We start from the raw sequence: 12,744 nt of genomic DNA, 5'->3' as shown, positions 1-12,744 counted from the left end.
TAATTCGGCCATCTTGGAACCCATTCCCACTCTCTGGCAAAGGCCATGTTCCACACCAGCTGTGGACGCAGAACTCATAAAAAAATACAAGTCTTTCCTGTCATTCTTCCCCACGCCAGAAAGCCTAGTGGTGCAAGCCGCTACAGTGAGCTCTAGACCACCCACGTGCACCTCTAATCTCCCTACAGATAGGGAATTCAACAAAATGGATGCCCTGGACTAAAATATCTTCGCCTCTGGAAGCATGGCACTGAAGGCAGTCAATGCATCGTGCGCATTCGCCAATATTCTCATGGTCTATGGAGGCTTATTGCGGAAGCAGCAGAGCACATCCCAGCTGGTGAAATGAAGCTGGGATCCTTAATTATCAATGACGATGGCAAGGAGGTGACATGCCAAGCACTGCAGTTCGGGCCAGGACATTGCAGACTGCATCAGCCAGGCAATGGGTATGTCCACTGTGATAAGGAGGACAGCCTACCTTCACAGGTCAGCATTCTCACTGAATGTCCTAGCTAAACTTCTGGACATAGCTTTCAATAGTGAGCACCTGTTTGGGCCGGAGGCCTCTGAATCCTTGGTAAGTTAAAGGACTCCAAGTTGGCTGCCAAGTCGCTAGGCCTAGCTGTGCAGCAACCAGTAAAGCAATCTTTCAGCTACCCCTCTAGGGGTAGTGGCTACAGATGGTACATTCCGTTTGGAAAGTGGGCACTGCTCCTGCAAGCCAAGCAAGGGCAGAGTAGTTTCTTCCGGATGGGGCAGATGAGCCTCGAAGTGCCAGAAGACTGCAGTGGCAGGGGTGGTGACACCCACTAAGCCGCTTTGAGTTCTCCCCACATGTTTCTCTGGTTGGTGTGAGAATTTCCAGAGCACTGGGACTGGTGGAAGGAGATAATATCTGAAGCCTGGGCTTTGTAGCTCGTCGAATGGTGGGTGGGGGGCGTGACTGTCTACCATTCGTAAGAAAACCTCCCGACAGACCACCCCTCCCCCCCCCCCCCCCAACACAAAAACCAGAACAGGAGCTCCAGGAAGAACGGAGAGCCTTGTTACTGAAGGGTGTAATAGAAGAGGTGCCACCCGGGCAGAGAGGATTGTGCTGGTACTCTCACTATTTTCTGGTACCCAAGAAAGGTGGAGGCCTCCATCTCATCGTGGATCCTAGGGCATTGAACAAGTTCCTGAGGAAAGACAAGTTCAGGATGGTGACGTTGAAATGCTCCAGGCTCTGCAACTCCCGGACTGGTTTGTACCGTTTGACCTTCAGGACGCTTACTTTCATGTGCCATTGTATCCGAAGCACAGTCATTTTTTTTCTAAGATTTGTCATTAAGAACACTCCCTATCAATTCAAGGTGCTCCCCTTTGGTTTAATCTACACACCCAAGGTCTTCATCAAGATGATGGTAGTGGTTGCGGGAGATCAGTCATTCACATATTCCCATACCTGGACGACTGGCTGTTTCAGGGAAGGACTCGGAGCAGACATCGACACAGCTCGAGGAAGCCTGCTCTCTGCTTCACAATTTGGTCATCTCCCTAAATTTCCCTTAGTCCCATGTCACACCAACACAGAAGCTCCAATTCATCAGAGCAGTCCCGGACACACTGGTTGGGAAGCCTTTTCTCCCCAAAGAAGGATCCTTCTTTGCGATCCAGATAATGACCCAATTCCTGAAAGGCCTTGTAAATAGGGTCCTGCCTACTCAGTTTTTGGTTCTGGACTGGGACCTAATTTTTTTTTTACATTTATGTTGGCTCCGTTTGAGCACATGCATTCATGCCCTATTCGACTGCTTACCCTGAAAATGGCTTTCCTGTTGGCAATCACGTCAGCAAAACGTGTCAGGCTCCATCTTACAAGCCACCTTTCCTACCATTTTTTAAGGCGAAGGCTTTGCTCAAGGGGCGGCCTACATTTCTGCCAAATGTGGTTTCTGAATTCCACGTGTCTCAGAGCATTGATATACTGTTTATCTTGTTATCCTCCTCCACATCCCTCTAAGGATGAGGAGAGGCTACACAGGCTGGACCCTTAGAGAGCACTCATATTGTACGTAGCTAGGACAGCGGAATTTAGGCATGATGGCCAACTCTTCGTAGCTTTCTCTATGTCCAGAAAAAGTTATGGGGGTGTCCAAACAGACAATCTCTAGCTGGATAATGTTTTGCATCGCAGAGTGTTATTAGGGAGCAGGTAAGTATCTGCCACCAGGCATCAGAGCATATTCCACCCGGGGTGTGGCGGCATTATCTGCATTGCAGAGTGGTGTACTGGGCCTTTACCCACCATTCACACTCTGTACTACTTTGGGAGTCTATCTGATGGGAAATCTGCAGGAGGATGCAATTAATTGAAGGAGAAATTATTTACTTGTAATGTTTTTTTCTGTGGATTCTTCTCCCGCGGATTCCTCTTAACCTTCTCATCCTGTCCCGTTGTGAAAGTGGTCAGCTGTCTGCATTTGGTTTTTACCTGCTAATATAAGTTATGGTGATTATAGGGGATGGGCACAATTTGATGCATCAATGCCTCATGGCATAAGTACTGCCATCCAGTTGCTTCCAATATGGTTCCGTTCCTCGCAATAAAAAAGTTTTGGGGGCTGTCTTCAAACCGAAACCTATGGATTCTTTCTCTGCTGCTGCTGAGCTCAAGGGTAAAAAAGGTGGGGAACTGAGGTACGGGCCGAGGGTTGTTTGGCATAGTGACATAATATATAATACAGCCGACGTCATGAGAGGAGCCGACGAGTGGCACGGTCGAGTCAAGAGGAGTCTGTCGAGTCGTATACACCCCCTGAAAAAGTTTGAGCTGTTGATGCAGGAAGGATATCTATCTGATGAAGAATCTGCCAGAGAAGAATCCATAGAAAGAACATTACCAGTAAGTAATTGCTCCTTTTCTTTTGTGATTGTGAACTTAAAAACTTTACAGCATGAAGTTCACAAGATTGTACTGTTGTTGGTTATGAAGCAGTAGAATGGTGAAAGACTTGAGATCAAAAGCAAGCAATTAAAAAAAAAAAACCTTTGGAGGCTCATAAAACACTTATAAGCATTTCTAGATTTTCAACTTGAGTAGCAAAAACCACACGACTTAGTAGACAGTAATTAGTGCAGAGCATTATGGGAATCCCTGCTCTTATGAGAATGTTATACTCTTTATCAATACAAAGTTGGGGACTGTGAAGAATCTGAAGGGATTCTCACCAGAAACCTGGTCTGGGACCCTTCTCATGTGACCAGGGAAAGGCAGGCACTTTCTAATCCCGGCCCTGACAGTGGTGTACTGCGGGATGATCACATGGGGGTGGGGATCAGACCAGGAAGACTGGGAGGAACCTCTTTTTAACTTTCTCCAGAATTCCTCCCTTTTGATGGCTTTTTGCCAAATTAAAGAAGTGAGAAAATCTAACTTGGTTAAAGTGAACTACATGTCCCAGAATCCTATAGGGACTGAGACGAAGAAGAGAGCCGAAGAGGCGTGTAGAAGTGAAGGAAAGGCAACTATGTCTAACAGCTCTTGCAAAGGTCAGGCAATTGACAGTAATGACCTGCACCTGAAATCAGTTGCCCCACCTAAGAGGCATCAAAGGCTGTAGCAGGAGAGGGAAGGGAAGAGAATCTGGAACAGGAGCTGAAAGGCTGGCAGTAGTAGAAGAGCATGAGGCTGGCAGTTCATGAGGAATACAAACATTTACAGACACTTAAGGTTAAAGATATACTTTAAAGAGTATTTGTGGGTGCCTAGATCTGTTTCTCTTTTGAAGATAGAACTTTGTAACACTAAGCACAAGTATTCTTTGAACTCAGAAGTTGTTATATTAACAAGGACAAGCATTACCCAAGCCAAGAGGCAAACCCTTTCTATAGTGAAGAAAAGCATGTTTAAACGTATCCACCTGGCTGATGAAGTTGTTAAAGGTCCATTGTCCACTGATCCAACTTCATATAGCAATGTCACAGTTGTAAGTGTGGCAATACAGCTCCAAGGTAGCTACTGTGGGACCAAGACGGTGTGAACAAAGCTGGGGAAGGGAGCTGGGTGCTTGTAAAAAGATTGGACAAATAATCTGGAATGCTGAGACTCTTGAAGTGGAGGGAAAGTCAGTCTGGAAGCAGAGACAGGTTATCATTGTGGCAGTAAGGCAGACAGAAGAAGCAAAGAGACTGCCCTTTGCTTGGAGCTTAGGAAAAGAAGAGTGTGTTGCCTAACTTTAGAGGTCGAAGTGTCTTGTCTTTTAGAAAATTCCTAATAACCCTGAAGTATAAAGTTGAAGCAGAAATACCAGAACTGTGGTTGTGCATAACACCGTCAGTGGATGTCACATTGAAGTTGGTTGAAGTAGCGGCATACTCTGGAACCGAGGAGTCTGTTTCCACAGTAACAGTATTAGAAGGGTGGTTGTCAAGAGGAAAGCAACAACCCAAGAAGAAGCAGCCTGACAATTATATCAAATTTACTCCAGAGGTTACGGACACTTGTAGAGTTGTAGAGGAAGTGGCTAATCTATTCTTTACACCGTGGTCAAACAATCCTGGTGGGAAGACATCCAGGATTACCGTTGGTGCTATTTTCTTGGCTGGAATTGGAAGAGGAACTTTTCAACAGAAAGCTGAAGAACTGTTAAGTGTATTTTTGTTTGGTGAACTTTCTGTTTCATTTGGAACTTACAAGAACTGTTTCAAGACTTTACTTTTCTTTTTGAACATTTAGGGAAATTGACTTTGACAATCCTGTGGAAGGGATTTGCCCAGGACAGGTGAAGGTTGTTAGGGAGAATTCTCTGTTAAGGCTAATTTCCCAAACTTAGTGAGTCCCCCAGCAGCTTTGCTGGATTTTTTGGGGTTTCATTTTTTCTCCTGCTAAGAGGGAGACTCTTTTTCTCCCACTCTTAGGCATGATTTGAGATTGTCCTTTGTCTATGTAATGTGTTTTATGGTCTATGGGGTCTTTTACTCCATAGGGTTCATGTGTTTTTGGTAAGTGTGTTACACAACACCCTCAGTGCAGTAACACAGGGCTGTCATAGTGACCCCCGAACATAGAATCCATACCCTGGGACTGACTACTGTCTCCCAGGGCATGTAAAGTCACCATTGGCTTTACTGGTCTCAAATTGTGAACAGAACCAGTACAAACCCTCATATTGTGGAGGTACTGTTAGGGGTAATTCGATTGCCCTTGGGTCTGTTTTCCAAGGGGTCACTGTCCAGTCCCCCCTTGTCGAGTTTCTGGCTGGTGGCAGTGGATACCACGCGAAATATTCCACCGGAATATTTCGTATGGGATTTTCCCATTCATTTTAAACGCACCACTTTTTGGTGCAATGTTAAAGATACCGCCGGGTTATTTATTTAATATTTATTCCCCGGTTGGGTCTTTTTGCCAGGACTCGGTTTTAAAATGGCGTTTGTGTTCGCCTCTGAAACTCTAACCCAAGTCGAGCCCTTTGTTCCAATTTTTTGGCGGGCTTCTCCACAGAACCTGTGAATAAAATCAACCAAAGTGATATCCGCAGAAGTGATCAAACTAAGTTCAGGTATAGTAGCTAATAGAGAAAATGTAAGATCTGTTTAGTGAGATGTGACCCTGGTCTTCAAATAGTACTTTCAAAATCAGACCCGGGATATCAGGAAAAACAGGTTGTTTTAAATCAGTGTCCATGTTGTCGGATGAGGAAACCACATTATCAGATTTGTGTTCATGAAGTTTAACCACATGGTCAGCTCTTCCCGACCCCTGGTCAGCTCTTCCCAACCCACTGGGTACATACCCCTGGGTTAAAACAGGCGCCTCACCTTTAGGCAGGCTCGTTTGGCTGGTTCCGAAGGTACAATTATTCATAGAGGCGTGATTCTCACCCAACACCTTCAAAACAATACGCCTAAGTTCATTCTCCTTTTCCTCTTCATTAGTACCCAGGGCCCCAACAATTGTCTCATGAATGGGATTGGGAAAGAGAGTCTCACGTTCCCCATTCACATCATTATTAGCATTGGAATTACAATCTGTTCTCCCAACATCATTGTTTCTACTCCAGTCCACACTACCCAAACCAGTATTTACTGTAATTTCTGATTGTTTCACACGAGTGGAGACCTTAGGTTGCCTTTCATAGATTGATTCTCTAGTGTGACCAATAGAGTTCAGTAATATGGGGTGCGGCAGTTTTACAGCCTTGGGAACACTGTTAGTAGTGCAACCTACATGGTGTTTGATACCCCAGACACCCTTTGAGTTTTTGTTTTCTTTACTAAAGTCAAGAGAATGGGGACCCTTAAAAATTTGATGCATGACATCTGATTTTTGTTTTAAGGCTTCACTCAAAGTATTCTCCCCTTCTGTAAAAACGGCCCTTTGACTACATTCAACATCAGTTGTTTGTCCCATCACGATAGCTGTTGTCAGAGCATTAGCCCCTGAGTTTGTATGGGTCAAAGTAGGATTCAAAAACAGTGCACCCTCTTCACAGGCTAACTGTTGTGGATCCACTTTTCTTATAAGTTTTTGCGACATTTTGTTTCTAGCCGCATTGTTTTTTTTTTCTTGTTTTGGTTGGTGTTAGGCAGAAACCTGTGCAGTTCCCTCTGGGACCACTGCAAAAGATTTAAGACTACAGGTGTTTGGCAGTAAACCCACTTGGTAGCAGTCTGTACCACACAGATTCACTTGGTAGCTGTGGCTGAGCAGTCAGACTTCCCTCAAGAAGAGTTAGGCAGTATACAGAGTATTCACAATAGGTCAAAAGAACACAGTAGAACAAGCAAACACTGACCAGAGCTTGGTGTAAACGAGATATAATTATTTATTTAAAAACAGATCTAATAAAACACACTGGCACTAATATCAAGCAGTTCAAAAACACAGTGACTAAAAGGTATACACTCCCTTTAACGATTAGCTAGACAAGTCTTAAGTAAAGCAACACTTATTTTCAGACAGCGGTGAGCGCTTAACGAAGATGGCACTCCAATCACTCGGTTTAAAAGGGAGAGAAAGGCAGAGCAAAGATAGAAACAGATCCCAACACTTTCGGAAGAACACAGTAGGAGAAGAAGGCAGGTTAAAACCGTAAAGGCAAAGTTACAAAGCCGGACCCACTTTAAGAGGCTCCGGTCGAAATGTGTCCAAGGTCACAAGGTTCAAAGTGCCCAAAAGTCTCGCAATAAGTTCAGAAAGAGTTGGACCAAAAAGAAAGGGACCAGTTAGAGGGTCAAGGCGGCCAGCCCAGTCCAGAAGGTTAAGGGATAATTATTACCTTGTAGCAATCTTTAGAAAGGGAGGCCTGGCGGACACGGTACCTTAAAATGGTGAGAATACTCCAGCGGGGGCAGTTGTTCCTGGCAGCGGGTGCAAGTCGGTGCTTCATCCGGGGGAAGAGAGGATCTCATCGGGGAGGAAAGCAGGAGTCCGTTGCACTGCCAGGGAAGAAACCAGCTGCAGAGTTCTCAATTAAAAGGAGCGGTCCTTTTATTCGCGGTCCAGTGGTAAGTGGCTATCCGGTTGCCGGGGTGCTTGGCACGGGCAATTTGACCACAAGACGTCCTGGGATGCGAGAAAAAGAAGGTAAACTGGTTGTGCCCACCAGTGAGGGGAAGAAGACTCTCCAGCCGGGAGATCTTCTCTGTCGTTGGGAAGTGGTGAGTCGGTTCAGCAGAGCTCCACCAGTGGTGTCGTCGTAGCAGGTCGGCTCAGCTTCTCCCTCGTCGGATTTTCAGGTCCTGTGGCGACTTCTGAAGTTCCAGTCCCAAAAGCACTGCTTTTATGCAGCACACACCCATTCACTCAGCCTAGCTGTCAATCAAGCATGCTAAGTGGTGAGCTGGCCGGCTCACCACTTGGGCCAATCACACCAGAGTGCGACTTGAGTTACCAAGGTAACTCAGTCGAGGGTGCCTAAACCCCCTCCCACACCCCCTGTGGTACCCAGACAGAGTGGCACCACTTTTGGTGTAGAAGCCCGCCAAAAGTGGAACAAAGGGCTCGACCTTTGGTTTGGAGTTACAGAGGCGAACACAAACGCCATTTTAAAACCGAGTTCTGGTAGAAAATACCAACGGGTAATTAATATTAAATAAATAAACCGGCGGTATGTTCGAGGCTATAAGAATTAAATAATTAAAGTTGGTAGCCTCGAACAATGGGAAAATCCCATAGAGATATATTTGCGGTCGAATATAAAAAGTAGTATCCACTGCCACCAGCCAAAACTTGATCAGGGGGGACGGAGACGTGCCCCCTCGAACAACAGACCCCGGGCAATCGAATTGCCCCGACCAGTACGTCCACAATATGATGGTTTGTACTGGTTTCTGTTCGTACTTTGGGACTAGCAAAGCCAATGGGAACTTTACATGCCCTGGGAGACAGTAGTCAGTCCCAGGGTATGGAGTCTATGTTGGGGGGTCACTATGACACCCATGTGTTACTGCACGGAGGGTGCTGTGTAACACACATAAGAAAAACATATGAGACCCTATGGAGTGAAAGACCCCATAGCCCATGAAACACATTAACATTCAAAGGAATACCATAAATCATGTCCAAGAGTGGGAGAAAGAGTCTCACTCTTGGCAGGAGGAAAAAACAAACTCCAGAAATCCAGCAAAGCTGCTGGGGGACTCACTAGGTTAGGAAATTCAGCCTAAACAGAGAATTCTCCCTAACATTTGGCCAATGTCTTACTCTGTCGTTTGGAAATTTTTACCTCAAAGACGTCGTTGAGTCTTCATTGAGCCATTTTTTTCATTACCAATATCAGTGGCCTCTGCCTGTGTCTCATTAATCAAGCTTTCTGAGAGTATACCACCTCCAGCTATTTGTGTAGATGGAATAATGATTATCTCTTCCAGTGAAGCAGATTTATCCAGGACAGTTTTTACCTTGTCCCTTAGTAGCCCTTGGACATGGGCCATAATACTGGGAATTCCTTTATTCATTGCCTCAGCAAAAGACTCAGTTATATACTGAGGCATTTTCAAGAGCTCTGTAGTTAAATTAGTCAGAGCTGCTGTCTGTTTTCTCATTTCCGATAGAAGCAGTCTGTTAAATATGCTTAGGGTTGCAATAAAATCTGATCCTACACCCCTATCAGACGCCAGATTGTTAGGTATAGCATCCGAGGCTAACGCATGCCTTGCCTCCATTGATGGACTAAATGGTGTATCAGCAAAGTCGTTGTAACAAAAGCTGCTTTCTTTCATCACATTAGGTTCCTCCATAACAACCTCTTCCACAAAGATAGTATCCCTCCCCGCAAAAAACTCTGGTAGTTCCTCATCTACAACGAGTGGTTGCGAGGGATCAATAGCATCCTCTATCGTTTTACAATTAGGGGAACAATCCTGCGCACATTGCAGCAAAGCTTCTTCCTCATCACTGATAACCAGAAGAGGAAGAGCAGCAGCCCGCGCCAAACTCGCACGACGTGTGCTGACAGCATTAAAAAAATCAGCTCTAATATCTTTCATTGCAAAGCCCGCTTTCTTTTTCCCCATCTTCCGATCACAAAAGACAGATTGAGATAAACTTAGTAGCCCACTTAAGCCCACTTAAGCAGAGTGACCCTCAGTGGAGAAGAGAATCAGTTACGTCTATCCAAATAGCACATATATGTAACAGGACCACCAGAGTCACAGCTTATTCTTACCAGCTATAAGTCAACACTGAATCTTATTCCACCATAGTAAGTCAACAATTGTGCTCCACCAAAAAGCAGTAAGTAACAAATGATAACATTAAACCAACACCTCGCACTACGCACTGCTCACAGTGAACAGTAAACAGTGCTTTCTGGTGCTTCGTGGTGCGCGCGCAGGTGCGCTGCACCACGGGTAGTAGTAGGCGGGAACAGGAAGACAGCAGGCAGGGGGTGGAGCCAGTGACGCTTGCTGCAATTCAAGGAAAGAAAAAAAGAATTGCCAGATACTTCTTACTATAATTCAATATTACAGTCTAAAAGACCATACATAAGGATAGCATAAGTGTCCATAAGTGTCCCTAAGTCTGTATTTGTGGACAAATCCAGTGGCCAATAACGTTTTAAATACGGCCCAAGAACGCTGTGTAGTCACCTACAGGCAACCAGTGTTGCAGTCAAAAACGTCCTCCTGGCGGCACGGCAGCAGCAACACATGAAAAAGGACCTCAGACTCCTCCGGCCGTTCCATCCAGTAAACAGTGCTTACTGGTGCTTCGTGGTGCACGTGCAGGTGTGCTGCACCATGGGTATTAGTAGGCGGAAACAGGAAGACAGAGCAGGCAGGGGGCGGAGCCAGTGACGCTCGCTTCAGGCAATCACGGTGTTGCAGTCAAAGACGTCCTACTGGCGGCACGGCAGCAGCAACACATGAAAAAGGACCTCAGACTCCTCCGGCCGTTCCAACCAGTAAACAGTGCTTACTGGTGCTTCGTGGTGCGCCTCCTTATCACTAACGAATGCCAACCAGGCTACGGGCTGTAGATAGTCCGAGTAATCACTGGGATTTCGCTGACCTGTGGTGCCTAGATGTAATTTTTAAATGCACACAGTCCATGTTATTTCAAAGTCCCACGTTCTTATCAAGCTAACGGTTTACATGGTCTGATCTCACGCTGCTTCCCAAACATCAAAGTCACCGCTTCAAATGCAAGCTCCCCACTGTCCAACAAAAGGGAGGTGTATATACTTCTAGTGACTGTTTGAACTTGATTGACATATTAGTGCCAGTGTATTTTTACAAGTGTGTTTTTAAATAAATAATTATATACTTTTATACCAAAGCTCTGGTCAGTGTTTGCTTGGGCTACTGTATTTTTAGCCCTATTGTGCATAGTCTATATACTGCCTAACTCTTCTTGAGAGAAGTCTGACTGCTCAGCCACAGCTACCAGGTAAATCTGGGTGGTACAGACTGGTACCAATTGGGTTTACTGCTAACACCTGTAGTCTTAAACCTTTTGCAGTGGTCCCTAAGGGAACTGCACAGGTTTCTGCCTAACAAAGGTCATCCAAATTACTGGTTATTGGTTATTCACTCATTTTATTTTGTTTATGATTTACTTTGAATGTTTTGTTTAGTGTGACAGACAGTTTTGTTAGGTTTAGCGAGGATTTATTTTCAATTTTTATCTTTAATAAAAGCTTTAATTCTGAAAACAACACAAGCAGTTGTCCGCCTCGCATTACTGACCCCTCACAGGACCCGAATATTTTTCTCTGTGCAGAAAAATACATGAGAAATGTAACAAAGAAATTGAAATATAAAAGTTCTCTCAGGTATTTTAAAAAAACATAAACAAATAAAAAGAGAATTTCAGAATCCACAACTTCAGTGAAGGGACTCAAGGATGTTAATCTAAGTAGGATGTCCTAATAGAGAAAACTTGCATGTCTAATTTCCTAGGAGATTTCAAGGTGACTAGCCATGTGGATGCCATCTAGGAATAGCATCAGGAGAGTAAATGTGGCTATGTTTTTTGTGCCTTTTTGTGTGTGCTTGGTTCTGTAGCAGAGCTTGTGGATTGAAGCCCAGGCTTCACTCCTCTGAATGCTACAGATGCAGCCATTCCTCCAGGTTCCTGTAACTTGTTCTGCTTTTCCTACCTCTACACCATGCTGCAGAGAAAACTGAGATTAAAAATGGTTCCTTTTTGTTAACTTTTGCAATACCCTGGTCTCTTGGCAGACTGCAATGAAACTTTATAGCTATGCAGTACATGCAAGCCAGAATGATGCCCGCATTTTAGGAGAGTTCTTTCATGCCTTATTGATGTTTGTGATTAATGATTTTGTTAATGTTAGTTCTATGATGGGCATCCATTAACTGTGGTAAAATGTATCATTCACCTTTTGTTTCCTGTGATAGAAAGCATCCATTCTGTGCTGAATATGTTATGTAAAATAAACAAATAAGTAAATTGCCTTTATATCTCGGTTTACAGGGGATGAAGAGGCTCCTGACTATGGCTCTGGTGTCCGGCAGTCAGGCACTGCAAAGATCTCCTTTGACAATGACTACTTCAACAAGGTAGAAATCCTCTATCAAGTCTATCATCTTTGAAAACATATTGTGGGTGGTTAGGAAGTTAATAATTTGGAGATTGCTTATTGTGTGAAACAGGGAATGGAGCTCGACAATTTGTCTCTAAGGGGCTGAAAATGGAGAGAGATTGAAATGTGTCACAATAAATGAAATTAGGAAACTGGATTTCGTTTGCACAATGTTGTGAACTGTTTGGATGTGAGTCACAATGTAGTGAAGAGCGTGAGGGTATGACACAATGTGGAGAGCAATTTGTGGTGTACTCGGTTATGAAGGGGGGTGGAAAACTGTATACGTTGCGCCAAGCTCTATTGGTCACTTAGGTTTTGGGAATTGTCTCATAGAAGCTTTTTTTCAATTTGAAATGCCTTTAATTTAAAAAAAAATATCAACTTGAAATGAAATCCTCGACACATGTTTCTCTGTCAGTTGTTTACTGACAGTTCCTCAGGAGGGATAAGCCTCACATTCGGCATTACCATTTCAATGAAATTAAAAAATGAAGTAGAAAAAACGAATCTTTTAGATATCACTATTTGTCTAATGTTAAACAGCATTTCTGTGCATTTTTCAAAACAAAATCACATTTCATTTTGTGGAGATGTCCACGGTTATAGACTCTTGCTGCAAATTTTGTCATTGAGGTTTTGACATGTTTTTCGTATTCCTGTTGTTCTGTACAATTTCTTTTGATCCTGAGCATCTCGCCATAGG

The 12,744-nt window shown here is 44.3% G+C and overlaps 1 protein-coding gene across 24 annotated transcripts in view; it reads left to right on the top strand.

Moving 5' to 3' along the window:
• The window catches only part of KIF1B (kinesin family member 1B), a 2,119,562-nt gene that overhangs the window by 1,069,414 nt on the left and 1,037,404 nt on the right, over window positions 1-12,744 (top strand). For all 24 annotated transcript variants that reach the window (XM_069609972.1, XM_069609971.1, XM_069609973.1 and 21 more), the window contains one exon: window positions 11,930-12,015. In XM_069609972.1, the coding sequence (XP_069466073.1) occupies window positions 11,930-12,015 (86 nt within the window). The remainder of the gene's footprint in view (window positions 1-11,929; window positions 12,016-12,744) is intronic.

Source organism: Ambystoma mexicanum, chromosome 8 (genome assembly GCF_040938575.1).
Source record: "Ambystoma mexicanum isolate Mex_15411 chromosome 8, UKY_AmexF1_1, whole genome shotgun sequence".
Classification (NCBI taxonomy): Eukaryota; Metazoa; Chordata; class Amphibia; order Caudata; family Ambystomatidae; genus Ambystoma; species Ambystoma mexicanum.
This window is presented reverse-complemented; position numbering and strand designations above follow the sequence as displayed.